The following is a 20,081-nucleotide window of genomic DNA, read 5'->3' on the forward strand; positions in this document are numbered from 1 at the left end:
GTTTTGCCTTCATAAGGTTAAAAAAAAACCACGTAGCATAAATTAATCAGAGGCCATCTACTACAGCGCGTCCCTCAGGCCCCATGCGTCACTTCAAAACATTAAACCCCACAGTTTATCACTTTTCAGAAGCCGACAAAGAAGTCAAACATAAGTTTTAAATAATGACAGACATTGCTCTCCCCGGGTGGTTTCTAAAGCTGTTGGCTTAATTTATTTTACCAAAGCGATTTGGTAGTATTTCGACAGAAGTGTGTGCTGTGCAAGCAGAGCCGGTACAGAGTGCTGTTTCGCACCTGCCAGACACATCGGAGATTATACTGCATTAGGACTACGGTCGACTGTACAAAGCATGGTAAGCACAGCATGCGACTGCAGCGGCCCTAGCGGCACCAGCGGCAGCGTCAAAACCAAGCACCAGGCCGCGTTTAACACTCACCATGAGCGGTGCGTCATTGCGTGTACGTGGAATAGAATCTGGGCTATTTTTGCAGCAAGTAAGATTTGATTCCTATGTGTACAGGTTTTCTGCCTATCATGAATTTTTTTTTGTATTTTTTGCTTAAAGCGTCTACCATAACCGCCATACCCTTATACAATAACCGCCATGAACAGTGGGCAGCTCAGGAGCGGACTATGAGTTATAGCGTAATCCGATAGTGATTGGAAGGTTGACGTCGGTAGGGTGCCTCGATGCCAGTGCCACTACCCAGGGTGAACGCTATAGAATTTAGGAACCATTTGACGTGATTCCAGTGGATTGACAATGGCTTGACGTCCATCGTCACCATCCAGCGTCGAGATCTCTGCGCCATTTCCGGACAAGAACTGAAGTTCCGCCTCCGCGTTATAATTTCTGAAGGCTGCATTATTTTCCGCTCTTTTGTTCCATGAGACTGTAGAAAACTGCAGCCAGGTACCCAAGTCTTATTTCGAGTACAAGTTAACATTGCGTCCGCTACGGAGGTCTACGAAGTGTGTGACTCAAATTGGCGTGCCAAAATCAAACAATCGGTGCCGCCAACCAGGAACGGCGAGGCATCTTATGGCATAATGAAGCAGTTGCACGAAACGGTGGCTCTGACTAAAGGTACAAGAGGCAAACACAGAGGCCGGGAGACAATAAAGTAACTGATTTTTGCTCATGGAACAAGATACGACGATATATGTACGCTGTGTCTGGAGACCTGTATACGTACTTACGAACTATTGCGCTTTGATGCCGTTTTCGACCTATCGGGTCAGTAGCTACAGCTTCTGAAGGTCTGAATATTTATTGCTTATTCCAGCCCATACACATTTGTTACTTCCGTTTCTTTTTGGAAATGTTTGCGACAAAACAAGTTTGTAGGCGGTCTTCATGCAGGCTGAAATTAAGTTGCAACATACACTCCAGGGCAGTTTCTGGCGTGATTGAGGCCTAAAGCTAGGACTCGTGAGGCCAGGAGCTGCTCCTGGTACTTCTCTGGTACCACAGTGAAAGGAGCACGGCAAGTAACAAAAACAACGCGGCTCATGCCCCTTTACTTAGACCAGCCCCACGTGATGTAAGCCACAGTGCTACCAGACGGGCATCGAGACGACGTCCTGTATCCATGAAAGGAGCGCCGTCACGTCCGAAAAGACGAACGGGGATGTCCGGAACCGGGTCTCGTTACCCCAAGACACGACGCCAACCAGAGTCCACTCTCCCGAAGAGCCCTTGGTCATCAGCGGACCGCCAGAGTCGCCCTTGACAGGGGCAGAAGAGAGGTGAATGAGTCGATAATTCAGAATCAATCAATCAATCAATCAAACTATCAAGCAATCAACCAATCAATCAATCAATCAACCAGTTAATCAATTATTAATATGATAAATCAATTAATCAATAAATTAAATACGATTTGTCTGTTAGCTTCAAACGTTTGCATGAAAACGAAACTATATGCGGTGAAGAGAACAGATGATTCTTCCGCATAACGGGAGAAAATATAAACTTCGTCTTGCGCAGTGAAGATCCCTAAGGTAATCTCTGCCAGAAACACATTTCGATCAGAAGCGCTTGAGCATTTCGGAAACAAAAAAGCATTTCAATGAAAGAGAAAGCAAACGATGACAAAACGCTGAAGTGCTAGTAATTTCTTTACAAAATGCAGCAACTATAGTTTCTTTTTCCCCTTTTGATGGCACAGCTGCTGGGATATTGTGTAAGGTGGTCTTGCTTTAAATGGCATCATACTAAATCAATAGTCTTAGATTGAATCAGGCACCGCGTCTCGCTTGTGAACATTTCTGGTGCTGACGTTCTTCATGGTGAATATTACACAGTGGCCATGAAGCTAAGCATATATCATCCACTTCGTAATTCTCAGCTAGGAAGTGGAAAAAAATTGCGCAGGGAGAACAATGCGCCTTAAGTGAAGTCTAAGACATGTCCTAGCAAGTTTTTCCTTTCCTTCCCACCAAATACCAAATTATGAGGTGCAATTTAAAAGGCGAAATTAAAAAAAAACAGAGTTTTTTAGAACAAAAAAAAGCAAGCGTGCAAGCCGTGAGGTGCAGTAATGCCAGCTCACCACTCCCGGGAAACCTGATGCCGGCTGGGCACATATCTGGTGCTGCAGGTTGGCGTACGAGTGCTCTTCCTGGCAGCGCTCAGTGGAGATCACTTGCATCTGTGCCTCCTTGAGGAGCTCGGGCAGTTGCAATGAATCGATGCCTGCAATGGTAGCCACAGTGCGACGAACGTACGTGAGCCGACTCGGGCACATTTTTGAGCGGCGCTCGTCACAAGAAGCCTTTGCGATGAAACAGACGCAAAGGCATCCAAACCTTCTGTCATAACCTGAGCGAAGAAATGACTACAATATACAAACTTTCCCCACGATATTCAAACTTCGTTTTATCTCGAGAGAGCATATTCAGAGTTTTTCAGGCGTATACCGGTAGTTCCTCTGGTAGAGTGACTACTCTGGTGAAACGGTGGTCCCGGGTTCGAACCCGGTACCAGGACAAATTTTTATTTAACTACGAGGTTTCTGTGGAAGCTGTACATTTTTTCTTTGTTGCCGTATGCCAATGTTGGTGGATGCCAATGAGTAATTACTGCCTTATGACAAATTACACTCCACCTTAGGAGATTCCCTAAACATTTGAGCAATTATATCACACGTTTATGCACTGTATGGTTTCCCTGGCGAAAAGAAGGGCGCAAGATTCTAAGGTAACTGACGAGAAGGTGAGTGCGTGATTTTGAAGTGCTCAGTAACTTTACTGTGACACTTGCAACGACGCGTTACCGTCCTGATGTAGCTAATAAAGTAGAGCTATACAGCAAAGTGTTGCTCCTGCTCTGCACCCAAGCGAATGCACTCACTCGGTATGGTGTTGCCCCATCCGGCGACGGTGACCTGCGAAGGTAGGGGCGCTCCCGCTCGGGGCAGACACACCGGGGGCACGGGCAGTGCAGAGCGGAGAACGAGCACGGCCACGTCATCGACGGCACGGTCCTGGTTCACCATGTGGCAGTTGGGATGCTTGTAAACCTTGGCCACGAAAGCCGTTGCTTGGCGGGAGGTGCGCGCCGAGCCGTAGCGGACCACGTAGCGGGGTTTGAACTCTCTGCGAAGCATGTAGGTTGTTTCAGTGAACAAGCGACGAGAATTCCAAGACACACATGCAACCGGGTGGGGACATTTAGGTTCTGTAGGCTTTGCTAAGAAACAGCAGTGGTATTGCACAATCTCTCGGTATTAAGCAGTGGTGCGCAGTCCAATAACACATAGGAATGAGGGATAAACACCTAAGAGTTCTCATAACGCTGCAAGAAGTCTTCTACATGAAGAAGCTAAAGTCCAAAACAAATATTTAACCAACGTTTTAGCCATCATTGCGCGGAAGCGTCATGCTAGATTTTCGGTGTTTACTCTGAGAAAAAGCATAATAATTCAAAAGAAGAGGTGATCCAATGTTATTCGATCGTAAGCCTAACTTCTTCATTGCCGGAAGTTGACCCCAACGCTTCGGCGATGATTGGTGTTCCGATAGAAATGTGCTCGATTCCTAACATCGTACTTCACGCTGTATGGTATAATAAACAGCTGAACAATTCTGCGCCCAGGTTTAATTCATGAGCTTTGAGGCGGCTCGATTTGGTAGCAAGAAAAATACTAAGCTTCCAAGATCTATAGTAATGCGGATTTATAAACGCCAGATTAGTTTGTGCAGCCTCTTTGTAGTTACCCTGTCTATATCGACCGCACTCCATGCTGGCATCATTCTCACTGCACGGAAAATTCATGAAAAGGTTAGTTTAAGCATCGCTTCTTTCTGTTCAACTGTTGGCTGGTTTCAATCTCCTCCATCCTTTCGTTCTTTCAGTCCAATTTACTGCTACTACCGAAGGCAGCACGCTCAGTGCTATTCATTAGTTTTCGCTCATGCATCCCAACAATGACACATTGCCTATATGGGGACCGTGCTGCTAACCCAGGCGTCTGCAATCTGTAGGATAGACAGATTAGTAGCAAGCATCCGCTTTGTATCGGGGTTGGGGATAACTGTCACCCAGCCATAAATTTTTAAAGCGCTAAATTTCTCCGAATTAAAATTAATAATAATAATAATTTGCTTTTGGGGGAAAGGAAATGGCGCAGTATCTGTCTCATATATCGTTGGACACCTGAACCGCGCCGTAAGGGAAGGGATAAAGGAGGGAGTGAAAGAAGAGAGGAGGAATGAGGTCCCGTAGTGGAGGACTCCGGAATAATTTCGACCACCTGGGGATCTTTAACGTGCACTGACATCGCACAGCACACGGGCGCCTTAGCGTTTTGCCTCCATAAAAACGCAGCCGCCGCGGTCGGGTTCGAACCCAGGAACTCCGGATCAGTAGTCGAGCGCCCTAATCACTGAGCCACCGCGGCGGGTCCCGAATTAATCGCCAATTCCGTTTTCTTCCTATCTAAACTACTCTCTTGCTCTTGTTCACGAATCCTCTGATCGATTCTTGCTCACCTGTACTTTTCGAAAGCTGAGCGTGCTCTGGCTTCCATAGACACAAGTGAAACTCGGATCTGTGCGGTGGCCTCGTTATTAGGGCTTTGCACTGCGTATGAATGTTATCCATTGTTTCCTTGTCCTGCATGCAGCAACATGCAAGACATTCAGTAATGTGCAGCAACATTCGACCACCCCATTCCTGTCGAATTTTTGCTTGCATATACTTCTGCAACCATCCAACTCTGTAGTCTCGAATAATAAAGCGCTTCTTTTGAAATTCTTGGAAAAGGTATCATTTCTAATTTTAGTTTTAGCTGTGCTATAGACCTCCAACGTGGCTTGTCCAGCATTGTCTTTTTCCAGTGAGTATTTCAACCGCGCGGTAACAACAAGACAATGCGCAGAGATATGGGCAAGGCCTGGCCTTGTGCTGACCGTTTATTTCTACGTAGCCAAGAAAGAGAAACCGGGAATACTGCAAAATGAAAAGGGTGTACACATAACGAAAAGCAAAAAAAAATAAATAAACAAAGTGAAGCGCAGATAGCAAAGTAAGAACGGAAATCCAAGAAGTACAAAAAAATGAACCCCGAGCCCCTCATTTACCTTATAAGAGTATGCACAAAGTCAGCCGCTAACACTTCGTCTAAGTGGGACAAGGAAACATTGCAAGCCAAGACACACAGTGCGAACCACTATCTGGGGCATGGATAAGAAAGAGCTTGGCAAGGCGGCCAGCAAAGGGGGAAAGTTGACATTTAAAAGTGGAGAACACTGTAGCGGTGCAGGAGGGTGAAAGTGAAGGGCAGGTGATGCTAAAAACCCCTTAGGAAGAGCGAGAAAGTGGCGGTGGAGCTGAAAGGAAAGGGTGTAGGTAGGGGAGGAGAAAAGAGCTAGTGGAGAGGGAGGAATAAGGAAAAGTTAAAGGAAGCACGAAAAAAGAAAACCGTAAAATTAATGCATGAAACCATTCTAAGCAAAAAAGAAAGAGAAATGAGAAAACAATGCATTGAAGTATAGGGAGCTGACGAAATGCTTTAAAACCTATGTCCGACCACCGGCCTAGTCTGCGGAAAGAAGCAATATTTCCCTTTCTGTGATAATTATGGAGGGAACGCTGACACACTTGGTCTTTGCATTGTGCTGTTCGTGTTTGTATGTTCGAATCGAAATACTGTTCATATTTGTAATTGTGACCGCTAGTATGTCATTGCCAATGCATAGGCGCGAGGCTATGTCAGGCTGTCTTACGGCTGCTTTACCTCCAAGCCCTCGCCGTCATGTACGCAGTGATGTCAAATAAAGATATCAGTATTATTATTCGGCAGTCTCAAAGGGCGTGGTCGTTTTTTTTACTTAAATGAATTACGAAAGGAGAAGTTGGCGTGGGAAAGCAGCGCGGGCTGCTGCTTTTCACATATTGGTTTATGAGGGTTTAACGTCCCAAAGCGACTCAGGCTATGAGGGACACCGTATTGAAGGGCTCCGGAAATTTCGACCACCTGGGGTTCTTTAACGTGCTCTGACATCGCACAGCGCACGGGTCTCTAGAATTTCGCCTCCATCGAAATTCGACCGCCGCGGCCGGGATCGAACCCGCGTCTTTCGGGCCAGCAGCCGAGCGCCATAACCACTCAGCCACCGCGGCGTCCTTTTTCACATATTGGAAGAACGATAGAACTGTTCTACAAAAACCACCACTACAACACATGCAATACAGATTATAAAGAACATAATGCAAAGTACAGATATGCTAACGTTAACAAAGATTTCTGACGTGTGCATGTGAGCTTCAATTTTCGTTCTGGTGAGGCGTATTCTGTATTTCCTGGTCCCTGCTGTGAACGCCAAGGTGCCCTTCGGTCACTCTTCATATTGTGGTAGTGCTCACGCGAGCTATCGGAGACACAGCGACGCATTTAGCCAATAAGACAAACCAACACATTAATAGAGTTACCTGACAGAAAACTACGGCACCTCTTTCTTTTCTTCTTTCCCTCCCTCTTTTAACCCTTCCCGTACGGCGCGGTTCAGCTGTCCGCAGATATGTGACACATACTGCACCATTTCCTTTCCCCCAAACCCGGGTTCGAACCCGACCACGGCGGCTGCATTTTTATGGAGGAAAAACGCTAAGGCACCCGTGTGCTGTGCGATGTCAGTGCACGTTAAAGATCCCCAGGTGGTCGAAATTATTCCGGAGCCCTCCACTACGGCAGCTCTCTCTTCCTTTCTTCTTTCACTCCCTCCTTTATCCCTTGTCTTACGGCGCGGTTCAGGTGTCCAGCGATATATGAGACAGATACTGTGCCATTTCCTTTCCCCAAAACACCAATTATTATTACTTTCCCCATAAACCAAATCTTTAGCCTTAGGCTAAAACCCGATCCCTTCCCTTACGGCGCGGTTCAGGTGTCCAAAGATATATGAGACAGATACTGCGCCATTTCCTTTCCCCCAAAACCAACTATTAATTATTATTCTGACAGAAAACTGCGTCGGTGCGCGCCACCAGACGCCTTATGCGCTTCCTGGAGCACACGTTTTCATCCTGTCAGACAGGCTAATTTCAGGTGATAAGAAAAATAATGAATGCAAGAGATAATAGTGTGCCTTCGTTCTCTCTTCTGGGAAGAACGATCCTGCGGCGCCTCCTGGCATGATTGCAGGCTCACTGTACATAGGACGGGAGTGACCCAAAGTTCCCGTCGTTTGTCTTCGTAGATGCTTGGCAACATGAAAAACATTATCCCTTGCGATTTCGCGTATTTGTTATCCCAGATTTCAACATAGCAATTCACGTTTGACCAGAGCATGCTGCCAACGCAAGTAACGAAGAACACAACACACACGCGACCGGCTTCTCAGCGTATGTGCGGCGTAGGCGATCACGAGTCTCTCAAACTCCGTCTTTCAAACTCCAATTTCCGCCTCGAAGGGGGAGGGGGTCGCAACGGGGCGCCGTAGTTATCCATATAGTGCTTCTGCATGATTGCATGATTTGTGGTTCAACAGTCTTCGTTGTTATTGGCGAACAAGTTTATTTATGATTATTTTCCTTAAATAACCATGATGTGCGTGATTACCTCAAATGCGTTCATTGTAGGACATGATGTGTTGCTAATAAGGAAGTAATTACTCATTGGCATCCATCCATGCGCAGCCACACGGCTACAAAGAAAAGCTATAAGCTTTCTTAGAAACTTCGCATTTAAAGAAAAATTCGTCCTAGTCAGGGACGCTAATATTATTTAACTGTGAAATGGTCGGTGACTAATTTTCTTTAACTGCGAAGTTTCAGAGAAAGATCTAAAGCGTTATTTTGTAGCTGTATGGCTGACCATGGGTGGATGCCAATGAGTAATTACTTCTTTAATACAAATCTTCCCTGCCTTTCCCTCCTCCTCTTTATCTATCTATCTAATACAAATCTACTCCACCTTGGGGGATTCCCCTAAAGATTTGACCAACATAATATGTTGCTGCGCGTTTAATAAAAAGAGTAATTTGCGTCAAGTGGGAGCGCTTTGCGAAAGCATTCCTTCCAGAAAGAAGCTATCAAGCCCATTTCCTTCTGCCGCTCTCGCATTTTTTCAAGCAACGGCCGCGACAAGCTCTGGCAGCTGTTATTCAGAGGGCGAAATGTTACCCAAACGAAACAGAGACAAAGCGCCCACGTGGAACAGACCTATAGAGAAACGTGCATTTATCTTGCCCAAGACAAGCATCTAAGATAACAAAACTAAAGTAAAAGTGCAGAACGAAGAATGGGTAGGAAAGCAAATTACGTGTTGGGAAACAGAGAAAGCATTAGAATTGCAAATGGAAATTTGTGCACAAGTCGCCAGTGGCGCCATCTTACTCGGGCAGCAGGCAGTGGCCCGCTGTCAGCACGTGTCTCCTGGTGATCATGGATCCGCCGCACAGGGACACTATGGTCTGCAGGTTGTTACTGACGGAGCGGGCTGTTCTCATCTTGCCCTGTAAGTTGCAGCGATACAGGAAGATTAGGGCTGCCGGCTGGCCAGCATCACAGGCGGCTAGTAAGCGCATGGCATTTCATTTATTCATACTGTCAGCTGTGAAAAAGGGCTACTGCAGGAATGGGTGATCAGAAAGTAGTACAGAAAAGAAGTAAAAAACGAATATTGAAACCAACACGAAAAAAAAAAAACGCGAAGGCGCCCGGGCGCTGTGCGATGTCAGTGCATGTTAAAGATCCTCAGGTGGTCGAAAATATTCCTGAGCCCTCCACTACGGCACCACTTTCTTCCTTTCTTCTTCCACTCCCTCCTTTATCCCTTCCCTTACGGCGCGGTTCAGGTGTCCGCCGATATATGAGACAAATACTGCACCGCTTCCTGTCCGAAAAAAAAACAATTAAACCAACACGAGGATCGATGCAACCAAATCTCTGAAGGTCGTTTGTGGATTCGCTCCCACTTCATTTTTGTGTGTTAAAATGGCAGCAAAGCATATGTATTCAAGTCATGCACGTACAATTAGGAGTTCTCGAAAGACAATATTAGCGAAAAAAATGTAATTTCAGCACCGTTTCTACACGTATTTTGGAAAAATATGTTCACCAACTTGCGATTTTGTGAATACGCATTATGCCTTGCACATAAAGAATTTTTTTTGGCACAGTTTCATTACATAAACATTTGATGGCGGGTGCCAGTATGTGCAAAGACCTGGTATGGTGGCTTCGAGGTTGGGGGATCGAATCCCGATTGTGACGGCCGCATTTCGATGGAGAGAAAATAAAAAAAAACGCCTTTGGGCTGTGCGATGTCAGCCCATGTTAAAGATCCCGAGTATCGGGAACCTCCCACAAGAGCAGCCCTCAAAGCCCATGTGCATCATCTGGATGTTAACCCCCAACCATAAAAACCATACAATTCAATACCACACCGCACCACACCACACCACACCGGGTCATGCCATACCACACCGTACCGTGCCATACCGTATCATACAGTACCATACCGTACCATATCGTACCATACCGTACCATACCGTACCATACCGTACCATACCGTACCATACCGTACTGTGTAAACATATTCAAAACACAATATATGATATACACGGAGTATTTCACTTAAGTCATCCGATAATGTTTTAAAATAGCCTCTCTGAAATATAAGGATCGCTTTTCGGGTATAGTAGCACTACTGGTGGCTGAAGCAGGAGGAAAGGTGAATAACGTTAACTGGTACGATGGTAATCTAAATTCCAGTTCTCAACATTTAGACCACTACAGCTAGTGACGTGCCTGGTTGCGATCAGTGCTCTGTAGATGGTGGTGCAGTTCTTAGAACATTAAAAGCGTGATTATGCTCGGCGCTGGGCCACAGCACACGTCATTCGAGAACCACGTGGATGTGGAAATAATAATAATAATAATAATAATAATAATAATTGGTCTTTTAGGGAAAAGGAAATGGCGCAGTACCTGTCTCATATATCGTTGGACACCTGAACCGCGCCGTAAGGGAAGGGATAAGAGAGGAAGTGAAAGAAGAAAGGAAGAATTAGGTGCCGTAGTGGAGGGCTCCGGAATAATTTCGACCACCTGGGGATCTTTAACGTGCACTGACATCGCACAGCACACGGGCGCCTTAGCGTTTTGCCTCCATAAAAACGCAGCCGCCGCGGTCGGGTTCGAACCCGGGAACTCCGGATCAGTAGTCGAGCGCCCTAACCACTGAGCCACCGCGGCGGATGTGGAAACCACGCAGGTGTTCCGACCAGCACCTCGTGTCACATGCTACGTAAAACTTGTCATGTTATTCCAGGAGTTTAGTACGTTTCCATTAGTGCGTGCTTTAAGAAAAAAAACGGAAATCAGCTGTTTGAAGTACGTACAGGTGACTTAGTGCCAAATGGCTTAAAGACTTGGAAAACGATGTATGTATAAAGGAAGCTAACAAATGACCTGTTTTGAACGAAAAACTACGCGAAATTTCATCCTCTGCATAAGTGATAAAGTAACAGTGATAGGTGAACTGCACCGCCGAATATAGACATGGATATCACTGGGTATGCATTTATTCTACGCGGAAAGAAATATGGCCTGCAGGAGCACAATTCGTACGAGCCTATATTACTTAAGCGAAAAAAGTGCTAGAGACGAGGACAACAAGGAAAGAAAACAACAGGACAACTGAAGGCTTATTCACAGGAAGCAGGGAATATAAAGAGGGCAAACAAACAAGATATCAAAGCAAACACACGTGTAGCTACGTGGAATCGAGGAAACGAATCTCATCCTCTCTTCCTGTCCCCTCCCCTCTTTCATTTCCTTTCTCCATTCTGCCTGCTATCCTTTATTTCCGCTGCCCCAGCTCAGGTTCTTCAGTATCGATTGCAGATGCCGGGGCTAGTTAAAATCTTTTCCTTCCTTTTTACTATTATTTTAATAAAAAAAACCACTACCACCACCTCTGTCATGCAGGCATACCGACGGGCTGCTAACGCACAATCTAGTTTTTTTTCTTTGTTAAAAAGCCTAAATAATCCCCCCTAGTTAACTTTGTTGGGTGACTTCCGAAGCACTTGTCAAGTTGACAAAGGTGGTGGTGGTGGTAGTAGTGTTTTTTAATTAAAATAATAGTAAAAAAGAAGGAAAAGACTTTTGCTAGCCCCGGCATCTGCCATCGATACTGAGAAGCACCTGAGCTGGGGCAGCGGAAATAAAGGATAGCAGACAGAATGGAGAAATGAAATAAAAGAGAGAGGTGGGGGGACAGGAAGAGAGGATAGGAGAGTAGTATATACAAACTATATACACAATAAGAAATGTGTCCAGGGGTTGCGCGTGATTAGTTGTTGTAGAAGTTGACAAAAGAAAATACGTTTTGGTGGCCAAGATTGTAGAGATGAAACTGACCCGTTCACTCTTCACGATGGAGCACGAGTCGGTGCCATTCTGGTCGAACCCTTCGATGGGCGTGTAGAAGGCAGAGATGCGCACCTGCACCCGAAAAGATTACATGTAAAAGAATTCGTCAGAGACACCTAGGAATGCTCACGTGTGGGAATGCGAAAGGATTACTGCCCCTGGGTGCACTGTTGACGCGTAGTGTTTGCACGTGCATTAAAGTTCTTTGAACCATGGAATCGAATTGTAGGTTCCTCCTTGAGATTTTTGTGTGGTTACTGCACTCGCTTGTGACACCGGGAATTGAGTTCTTTTATTTTGATGATGTGGGAGAGACCTTCTCCTTTAAGGTGGCACACAAATGTGCGTTTGACACCACCCGGAACGCTACACGACGAACGGTTAATAATTAATAATAATTGGTTTGGGGGAAAGGACATGGCGCAGTATCTGTCTCATATATCGTTGGACACCTGAACCGCGCCGTAAGGGAAGGAATAAGGAGGGAGTGAAAGAAGAAAGAGGTGCCGTAGTGGAGGGCTCCGGAGTAATTTCGACCGCGTGGGGATCTGTAACGTGCACTGACATCGCACAGCACACGGGCGCCTTTAGCGTTTTTCCTCCATAAAAACGCAGCCGTCGCGTTTTTATGGAGGAAAAACGCTAAGCGCCCGTGTGCTGTGCGATGTCAATGTACGTTAAATATCCCCAGGTGGTCGAAGTTATTCCGGAGCCCTCCACTACGGCACCTCTTTCTTTTACATCACAATTTTGACATGAAAATCTGGGAAGGCATACAATTGATGGCGCATATGTCGTAGGTTCGGATCCCTTTCTCAAGGTACCCTCCAACTTGACGAGCACGTGTAAGCGTTATGCAAGGAGAAATAGTGTGCCACAACCCGGAAAGCTGTACGACAAACGGTTTCGTCCGAATTTCGGTTCAAATGTTGTACGGAAAACTGGCACGACATGGAGGTCGACAGGTGGCAAGTACATATAGACGAACTACATGTGTATAGGATTGTTTTAAGTGGCGGTGCTCGGCTTGCTGAGTGCATCATACTGACCCCCCCAAGGACGCCACCTTATTTTTCTTGCAACCGCTGGAATTTTCTGCACTCTCTGCGAGTGCACACACTAACATATTAACGCACTGACACATTCCGCCAGCTTTTCTCGTAAGAGGGTGTTGCAAAAAAAAAACCCTGGACCACGACAGCGCAGAATATGAGTGCGGAAATATCGCCGAAGGCAGGCCGAGGTATTCTTAGAAAAGATGCATGCTTCACAGTAGTACTTTTGCGATTGCTCGCTGTAAGTGTATAAAATAAGGAAAGAGCGAAAGAACAATAAAAATTGGGATATTTTGGCGACTTCTGCTCCAAATTGAACTTTCGTATGGCGTCTACCGCTCATCTCAGTATGTTGCCCCCCGCGCTTCGCGTGCGATAGCAAGGAACTTTCAACGTTGAACTGTTTACAAAAAATTCAAGGTGTTATTGGTTACAAGTTTATTGGTTGCAACCGTGCTAAGTAAGGTCACGTCAAGGTCAAGCTTCAGAAAACATTTTTGGTTGGAACCACGTCAAGGTCACCCTGAATGTTAACCCTCACAACTTGTTTCCGGTTGTAACCGTGGTGCTTCGTCACTAAAAGCAGAAAGGGTCACCTTACCACCCACGGGTACTTGTTGGCCGAGAGCGTGGATCCGTCGACCACCTTGGTGTCAGCATTTAGGCCACATCCACTGTGCCCTGCGAGGTTGGTGAGCACGTATAGAGAAAATCAAATCAAATCAAATCTGTTTTCTCTCTCAAGGAGAAAGAGAGGGTGGCGGGTAAAAGCCGCATGATTGCGGCTTGACGAAGCCCGGCCCCCTCATTGTACAATTCGGCAGCAGTTTGAAAAAAACAAACACATTTAGCTTCAAAAAGTTTGTTAGAAACAGATTTCGTTAATTACACTTCAGCTTAAACACAATGCCTATAAAAGAACCTTTCAACGCCATTCAGAAAAAGAATCTGCAGCAGTACAGAGCACTTCATGGCAGTCAAAAACACAGGGTACAATAAAATAAGCAACAAGTAACAAACATCAAAAACACCAAAAAGTACAAAAACAAGCATACAAAATTTATCAGGCGTTAGCTGCAAGAAGATGTGCATAAACTGCTCTTTTAGACATCTTTTCCGGGCAGACATCGATGGCCGCAAGGTTATTTAAAAGAACAGCTGCGTGATAAGAAATGGACTGGCGACCATACTCCGTACGACAGAAAGGCACAACCCATGAGTCATTTCGACGAGTATTGTAGAAGGAAATGTGGGGTCGGAGATTTGTTAAGTCCAGGAAGCTGCGATTACACGCCAAAACGGACGAGCGATATGTAGATGTGAGACTAGAAAGATAGATGAATTCTATGGGAAGAAGTTTAAAGTGACGAAAGTAATCAGAAGTATGCGCATGACATGGAATATTAGCAATTGCACGCAAGGCACGTTTCTGACAGACTTTAAGTTTCCCAATGTTTTCCTTGGATGTAGTTGACCAGATTAGATGGCAGTAGTTTAGTGTAGACAGAAATAGTGGGTTATAAATTACGCGTTTAACTGCGATTGGTAGGAAGTGGCGGTGTATGTTCAGTATCCCGAAAACCTTGTTAAGTTTGTTGCAGAGTACTTCAACGTGCTTATTCCACGTAAGGGTATCAGAAAATGTTACGTCAAGGGTCTTAATTTCGTTAACAATACTTACTTCCACACCGTCTAAAACTATCTTACCTTCGGGTTTAACATTTGTGTTCTTAGTGCGGAAAAGAATAGCCTGTGTCTTTTTAGCGTTCAACCGTAAATGATTTCTTTGCGACCAGTCGCTAACAAATGACAGTGCATAGTTTGCAGAATAAATTAAATCATCAATATTGTTTTCTTGGGAAAGGAAATGGCGCAGTATCTGTCTCATATATCGTTGGACACCTGGACCGCGCCGTAAAGGATGGGATAGAGGAGGGAGCGAAAGAAGAAAGGAAGAAAGAGGTGCCGTGGTGGAGGGCTCCGGGATAATTTCGGCCACCTGGGGATCTTTAACGTGCACTGACATCGCACAGCACACGGGCGCCTTAGCGTTTTGCCTCCATAAAAACGCAGCCGCCGAGGTCGGGTTCGAACCCGGGAACTCCGGATCAGTAGCCGAGCGCTCTAACCACTGAGCCACCACGGCGGGTTATGCGAAGGATCGGGAATCATTTTCGGCACAGCATTGTGCATTCTCAAGAAATAACGAGGAGCGGTCTTTTAATGCATGCACGGTGTATTCGGAGGATATGGGCTTTATAAAGCAGTGCGCGAAATAGGCGACCAGAAAGTCGCCGGTATTCTTAGAAACGAAGTTGGTTGCAAAGGCAAGTGAAATTAGGTGTGTCCGAGTGGAGCTGCAAGCACATCAAGGCGTCTACATATTGAGTCCCGTCTTGTGCATGGTTGACACAACGGGTCTTGTCGAATCATATTTTATTAATGAGCATATATGTGCCGAATTATAAGGGGACCATGCAGTTTTATCTTTTGGGCTCTCGCCTAGATTACACATTTTTGCATGAGAAACTCGGTACTGAACATGCTTTGATAATGACCGTGTGGAGCTTACGGTTGTGTCAAAGCGGTGTATACATCGGTTACGCTTGTTCTCATATCTTTCAAATTTCGTTTTCTTTATGGTCTTCCCTCCGTTAACCATTAACTGTACTTGAGATGCTTGTGGCAGATATATTTATTCGCTTGTTTTTTGGCAAATGCTTTAATAAGTGGAATACGGGTGTTGGGACCCAGTCAGGAGTAGCATGCACCTATTGTTCTCAATCCGATCTCCGCAATGAATTTCTCGAAATTTCCGTGCAACAAAATGAGGGGCCACTAATTGATTTCCCTCAGAAAATTACTCGCTCAGAGGGAGTGGTCTATTCATTCCCCTCTCTCTCACCGTTAAATTCACCTATGCTTACTTCACCTCAAGGTACCATGCGACACCAGCTCGCGAACAAACCGCATTAATAAGGAAATGCGTCCGCGTGAACATTCGCTTATTCACGTGCCATCGACTTGAGAAACGTAAGTGCCGTACTCAGTAGTGATTAGTGATCGAGATTAAATAATAATAATAATAATAATAATAATAATAATAATAATAATAATAATAATAATAATAATAATAATTGGTTTTTGGGGAGGGAAACGGCGCAGTATCCGTCTCATATCTCTTTGGACACCTGAACCGCGCCGTAAGGGAAGGAATAAAGGAGGGAGTGAAAGAAGAAAGGAAGAAAGAGGTGCCGTAGTGGAGGGCTCAGGAATAATTTCGTCCACCTGGGGATCTTTAACGTGCGCTGACATCGCACAGTACACGGGCGCCTTAGCGTTTTGCCTCCATAAAAACGCAGCCGCCGTGGTCGGGTTCGATCGAGATTAAATAGAGAGCCCATATCCCGTATGAGTTTTGAACAAGCTTTCCCTGTCTTGCGACTTTCCGGAAAATGTTGTAGAAGTCTACTTATGAGGAAGGGGACAGCATGGGCGGCTTTTCACATTAGTCGGTTGAAGTTTCGGATTCAAACTTCTGCAAATAACAACTTATATAGGGTCCAAATAGAGAAGAAAAATTACGAGATAATTTAAACGCGCAGGTGAAGTTCCCTGCTTAATTTACATGCAAAAACATTTTCTGGTTTACACCACGACACAGACAAAGCTGTTTCAAACGAAAATATCGATCAAATCTATAGTGTGACTCACCTCTGACTGAATCCACGCTTGGTGCTTTCTGCGTCACCTGCGCGTGAAATAAAATAAGGCAATTATGTTTTGTAGTAAATAAAATGACTCTGCTGTGCAACGTTATCCACCCTCATGGTTTTCTCTGACCGTTGTCATGCGACACAAACAAGTTCAAGATCCTGAACCTACTTGATGCAGTGCGGGACCGCGCAGTGGCCCAGGGACCCAGCTGGGTCTAAAACTCACTTGCTCAATAAAGTTTTTCTGTCTGTCTGTCGAGAGTTTACATTAGAAGGCCACAAGCGCAAATTAATCCTTCTAACGTAACATATTGGCTAGAGGAAATGAGCGGTAAAAAATTGTACAGAATTCCCCCGCTATTGTCATAAACACAAGGCAAGTCTCTTAAATTGGTTCACGCTTAATTAGAACTTCCAGTTCATCCGAACCGACGCTTTGGTCCCGTCAACATCGCGCGTATAAAAAAGGCTCCCCTTAATTCGAACAAATCATAATTCGAAGAAAGTTGTCTGAGGACGATGCATATTGAGGGGCTAGTTGGTTCATAAGAGTGAACAGTGAGCGGGGTGATACAGTAAGACAAAGGAAATGCGCAGAGCCTTTATTTCGTGTCTTCGCTTAGCAATATTCATCATGTACTAGATCTGAGAAGGGATCGTTTTGTCGGCCCACTGCAACACCTCATTTCCTTCACCGTGCACGCATACTCAATGCACTGAACCCAACGGCTGCGATATGGTAAGCATCTACGATGTGTTCATGACGGAGTAACGCCATCGATGTGCTCAGAAACTACACGGTTGCAATTACGACTGTTGATTGGAAAAATTTTTTCACTAGATAAAAAATTACCCTTCTCTTTCGGTTAAAACTAGCTTTGCTGCAGTTAAAAAACCCTTGATTTCCTTTCACGCAAAGTAATAGAATTTATTTTATTTGTTGCTTGAAACCGGGAAACATAGGGTGGTAGTAGCGGACCGGCAGCCACCAGCGGAGTATGCGTACCTGACTCCTCGGGGTTACAAGCGCACTCGTTATTGGCGCATGGCTTCAGCGATGTACGACATCACAATGCGGTAACGCTATGCTAAATGTCTCTAATGCCGCTGCAGATGGTAAGATAACGCTAAAATGCGAAAGTGAAGCGATAACGCTAAAATGCGAAAGTGAAGCGACCACGCAGCCTTACCTTCTTAAAGAAAACATGGGAACCGAGCAACAGACGTCAAATCATCAGAAAATCCATCACAACAAGACCACACACAAAGCGATCCGATGATCCGGGCAGAGTAATTAATTAAACTTTCCATAGCCATAGCGACGAATTCCGCTGCCCGTTTGCGGGCAGCAAGGGCTACAGTCGGATACAACTCAAGAACTAGGCGGCTCCTCCCCGAAAAAGGACCCACTTCCAGCTAATGGCGTCAGCCGATTCTCATCACACTGCTAGCGTGACAATGCAGGGAGTGGCTGATGAAAGAGAATAGTCCCCTCCTTGCATTGTTACACTTGCAGGTTCTCGAGAATCTCCGACGCCATTGGCTGGAAGGGGGTCCTTTGACGGAGAAAAGCCGCCTCATTCTTGAGTTGTATCCGACTGTGCGAGGGCTAGCGTAACAGGACTAGCGGTTTCGTCCAGCAAGTGGAAGAAGTTAGAAGACGGCGTGGCAATGATGTGATAATGGGAAGCAGCTTACCGTCAGCGTCCACAGCTGGGCGGCCAGGAAGAGAGTGACACACAGCGTGAACCGGGCGAGCGCCATGTCGGAGGCTCGAAAGATTCTTCTTCTACACGAAAACGACGGCTCGTGCTACGCAAAGAACCAGCCGAGCCGCAGTGCTTCGGGTCTTGCTTTCTTTTTGATATGTCAACTTTCTCTCCTTCGCACATCACTACGCGAATGTACACACACAAAAAAGAAATAAGCGGAGAAGCAAAGGTACCAAGCTGTCTTGACAAGCGCAAACATATTTACGATTTGCCGCGGTCAATGTCCTTGAGTGCTCGGGACGAGCGCGAAAAAGAGCAAAACAAATAGACAGGTGACGAAAGGATGAGCGACGTCTTCGAGGCAGGTTTGTGTGTAGTGTTTCTTAAACACGTGAGGTATCCTCTCTCCAGGAATGGGTGCATCGTTCTCTTGCGCTTGCATGATGTGACAGGTTTTTTTTTTGTGAACTGAGTTTCTCCTGCGCATAACTTAGTGCGTACCTCGGCGTGTGTGAGTGACCGGAAAAGCAAGTTTGTTGGCTTGATGTGTGTGTCGTGTGTTTTTGTCTGTCTGTCTCCTACGCCATTTTGTTTTTTCGCTAACGGCTGGCGTGATTTTCTTTCCCTGAGGATTGCTCGACCTTGACGCGGAATCAAGAGGCCTCTTGAAGAGTTGTGCTTTACCTTGCGGGCACCTTACGGTTCGTTACGTCATTCGGCGATTAGAACATCGCCTGCTTTAAGTCGCCATTCACGTGTGTGTGTGGGTGTCTGTGCGTGTTGTGTGTTTGTGTGTAAACATAAAATGAACGAGGGAGGGATGAAGAAGCCTCAAGGAGCTTTCCAACGTTTCGACAAGAAGACTTGTCTTCGTCTGGTTGTGTGACGACGAGGAGGTGTATGATGGTCTGGGGGTACGATGAGAAAATTCCTGATTCCCTTCGAGGGCCGCCAGTACCTAGGTATTCGGCAACGAATATATAAGAATACTAATGCTCGACGCGGACAAAATGTCTCGTAGTAAGTGCGTGCTAACAAATTCCAATCGCAGCCTTTTCTCTTTGATGAGAGGCATAAGTGGAGAGAGAAGTATGAAAAATAAAACTTAATGGAAATAATAATAATAATAATAATAATAATAATAATAACAATAATAATAATAATAATAATAATAATAATAATAATAATAATAATTGGTTTTGGGGGAAAGGAAATTGCGCAGTATCTGTCTTATATATCGGCGGACACCCGAACCGCGCCGTAAGGGAAAGGATAAAGGAGGGAGTGAAAGAAGAAAGGAAGAAAGAGTTGCCGTAGTGGAGGGCTCCGGAATAATTTCGACCACCTGGGGATCTTTAACGTGCACTGGAATCGCACAGTACACGTGCGCCTTAGCGTTTACTATGCGATTCCAGTGCACGTTAAAGATACCCAGGAGGTCGAAATTATTCCGGAGCCCTCCACTACGGCACCTCTCTCTTACTTTCTTTTTTCGCTCTCTTCTTTATCCCTTCCTTTACGGCGCGGTTCAGGTGTCCGCCGATATATGAGACAGATACTGCGCCATGTCCTTTCCCCAAAAACCAATTAAAAAAAAAGTTGTCGTTGATGATGATGATGATCTCACGCTTAATGCCACATACCCACGGCGGGGTATGGGCCAGAGTGCATTGATGATACAAATCCACTCGAATTTGGATGCTGCCAC

At 45.5% G+C, this 20,081-nt stretch overlaps 1 protein-coding gene across 1 annotated transcript; it reads right to left on the reverse strand.

Annotated features, from left to right (window-relative positions):
• Positions 1-651: 651 nt before the first annotated feature.
• LOC144135394 (chymotrypsinogen B-like) lies at positions 652-18,491 on the reverse strand. Its single transcript, XM_077668059.1, has 8 exons — positions 18,360-18,491; positions 16,660-16,696; positions 13,547-13,626; positions 11,879-11,962; positions 8,846-8,964; positions 3,359-3,603; positions 2,559-2,701; positions 652-1,731 (listed from the first exon to the last, which is right to left on the reverse strand). Exons 1-8 carry the CDS (start codon positions 18,423-18,425, stop codon positions 1,561-1,563), a joined length of 945 nt encoding a protein of 314 aa, XP_077524185.1. The 5' UTR covers positions 18,426-18,491; the 3' UTR covers positions 652-1,560.
• Between the last annotated feature and the right edge of the window lie 1,590 nt (positions 18,492-20,081).

This window comes from Amblyomma americanum, chromosome 5, assembly GCF_052857255.1.
Source record: "Amblyomma americanum isolate KBUSLIRL-KWMA chromosome 5, ASM5285725v1, whole genome shotgun sequence".
NCBI lineage: Eukaryota > Metazoa > Arthropoda > Arachnida > Ixodida > Ixodidae > Amblyomma > Amblyomma americanum.

Excerpts from the sequence above, each read along its gene's own strand:
- LOC144135394 (XM_077668059.1), bottom strand. The coding sequence starts at position 18,425 with ATGGCGCTCGCCCGGTTCACGCTGTGTGTCACTCTCTTCCTGGCCGCC. Across the intron at positions 8,965-11,878 it reads CCATCGTGAAGAGTGAACGG|GGCAAGATGAGAACAGCCCG; the intron begins GTCAGTTTCATC and ends TGCAACTTACAG. Across the intron at positions 1,732-2,558 it reads CATCAGGTTTCCCGGGAGTG|GGCGACTCTGGCGGTCCGCT; the intron begins GTGAGCTGGCAT and ends GCCCCTGTCAAG.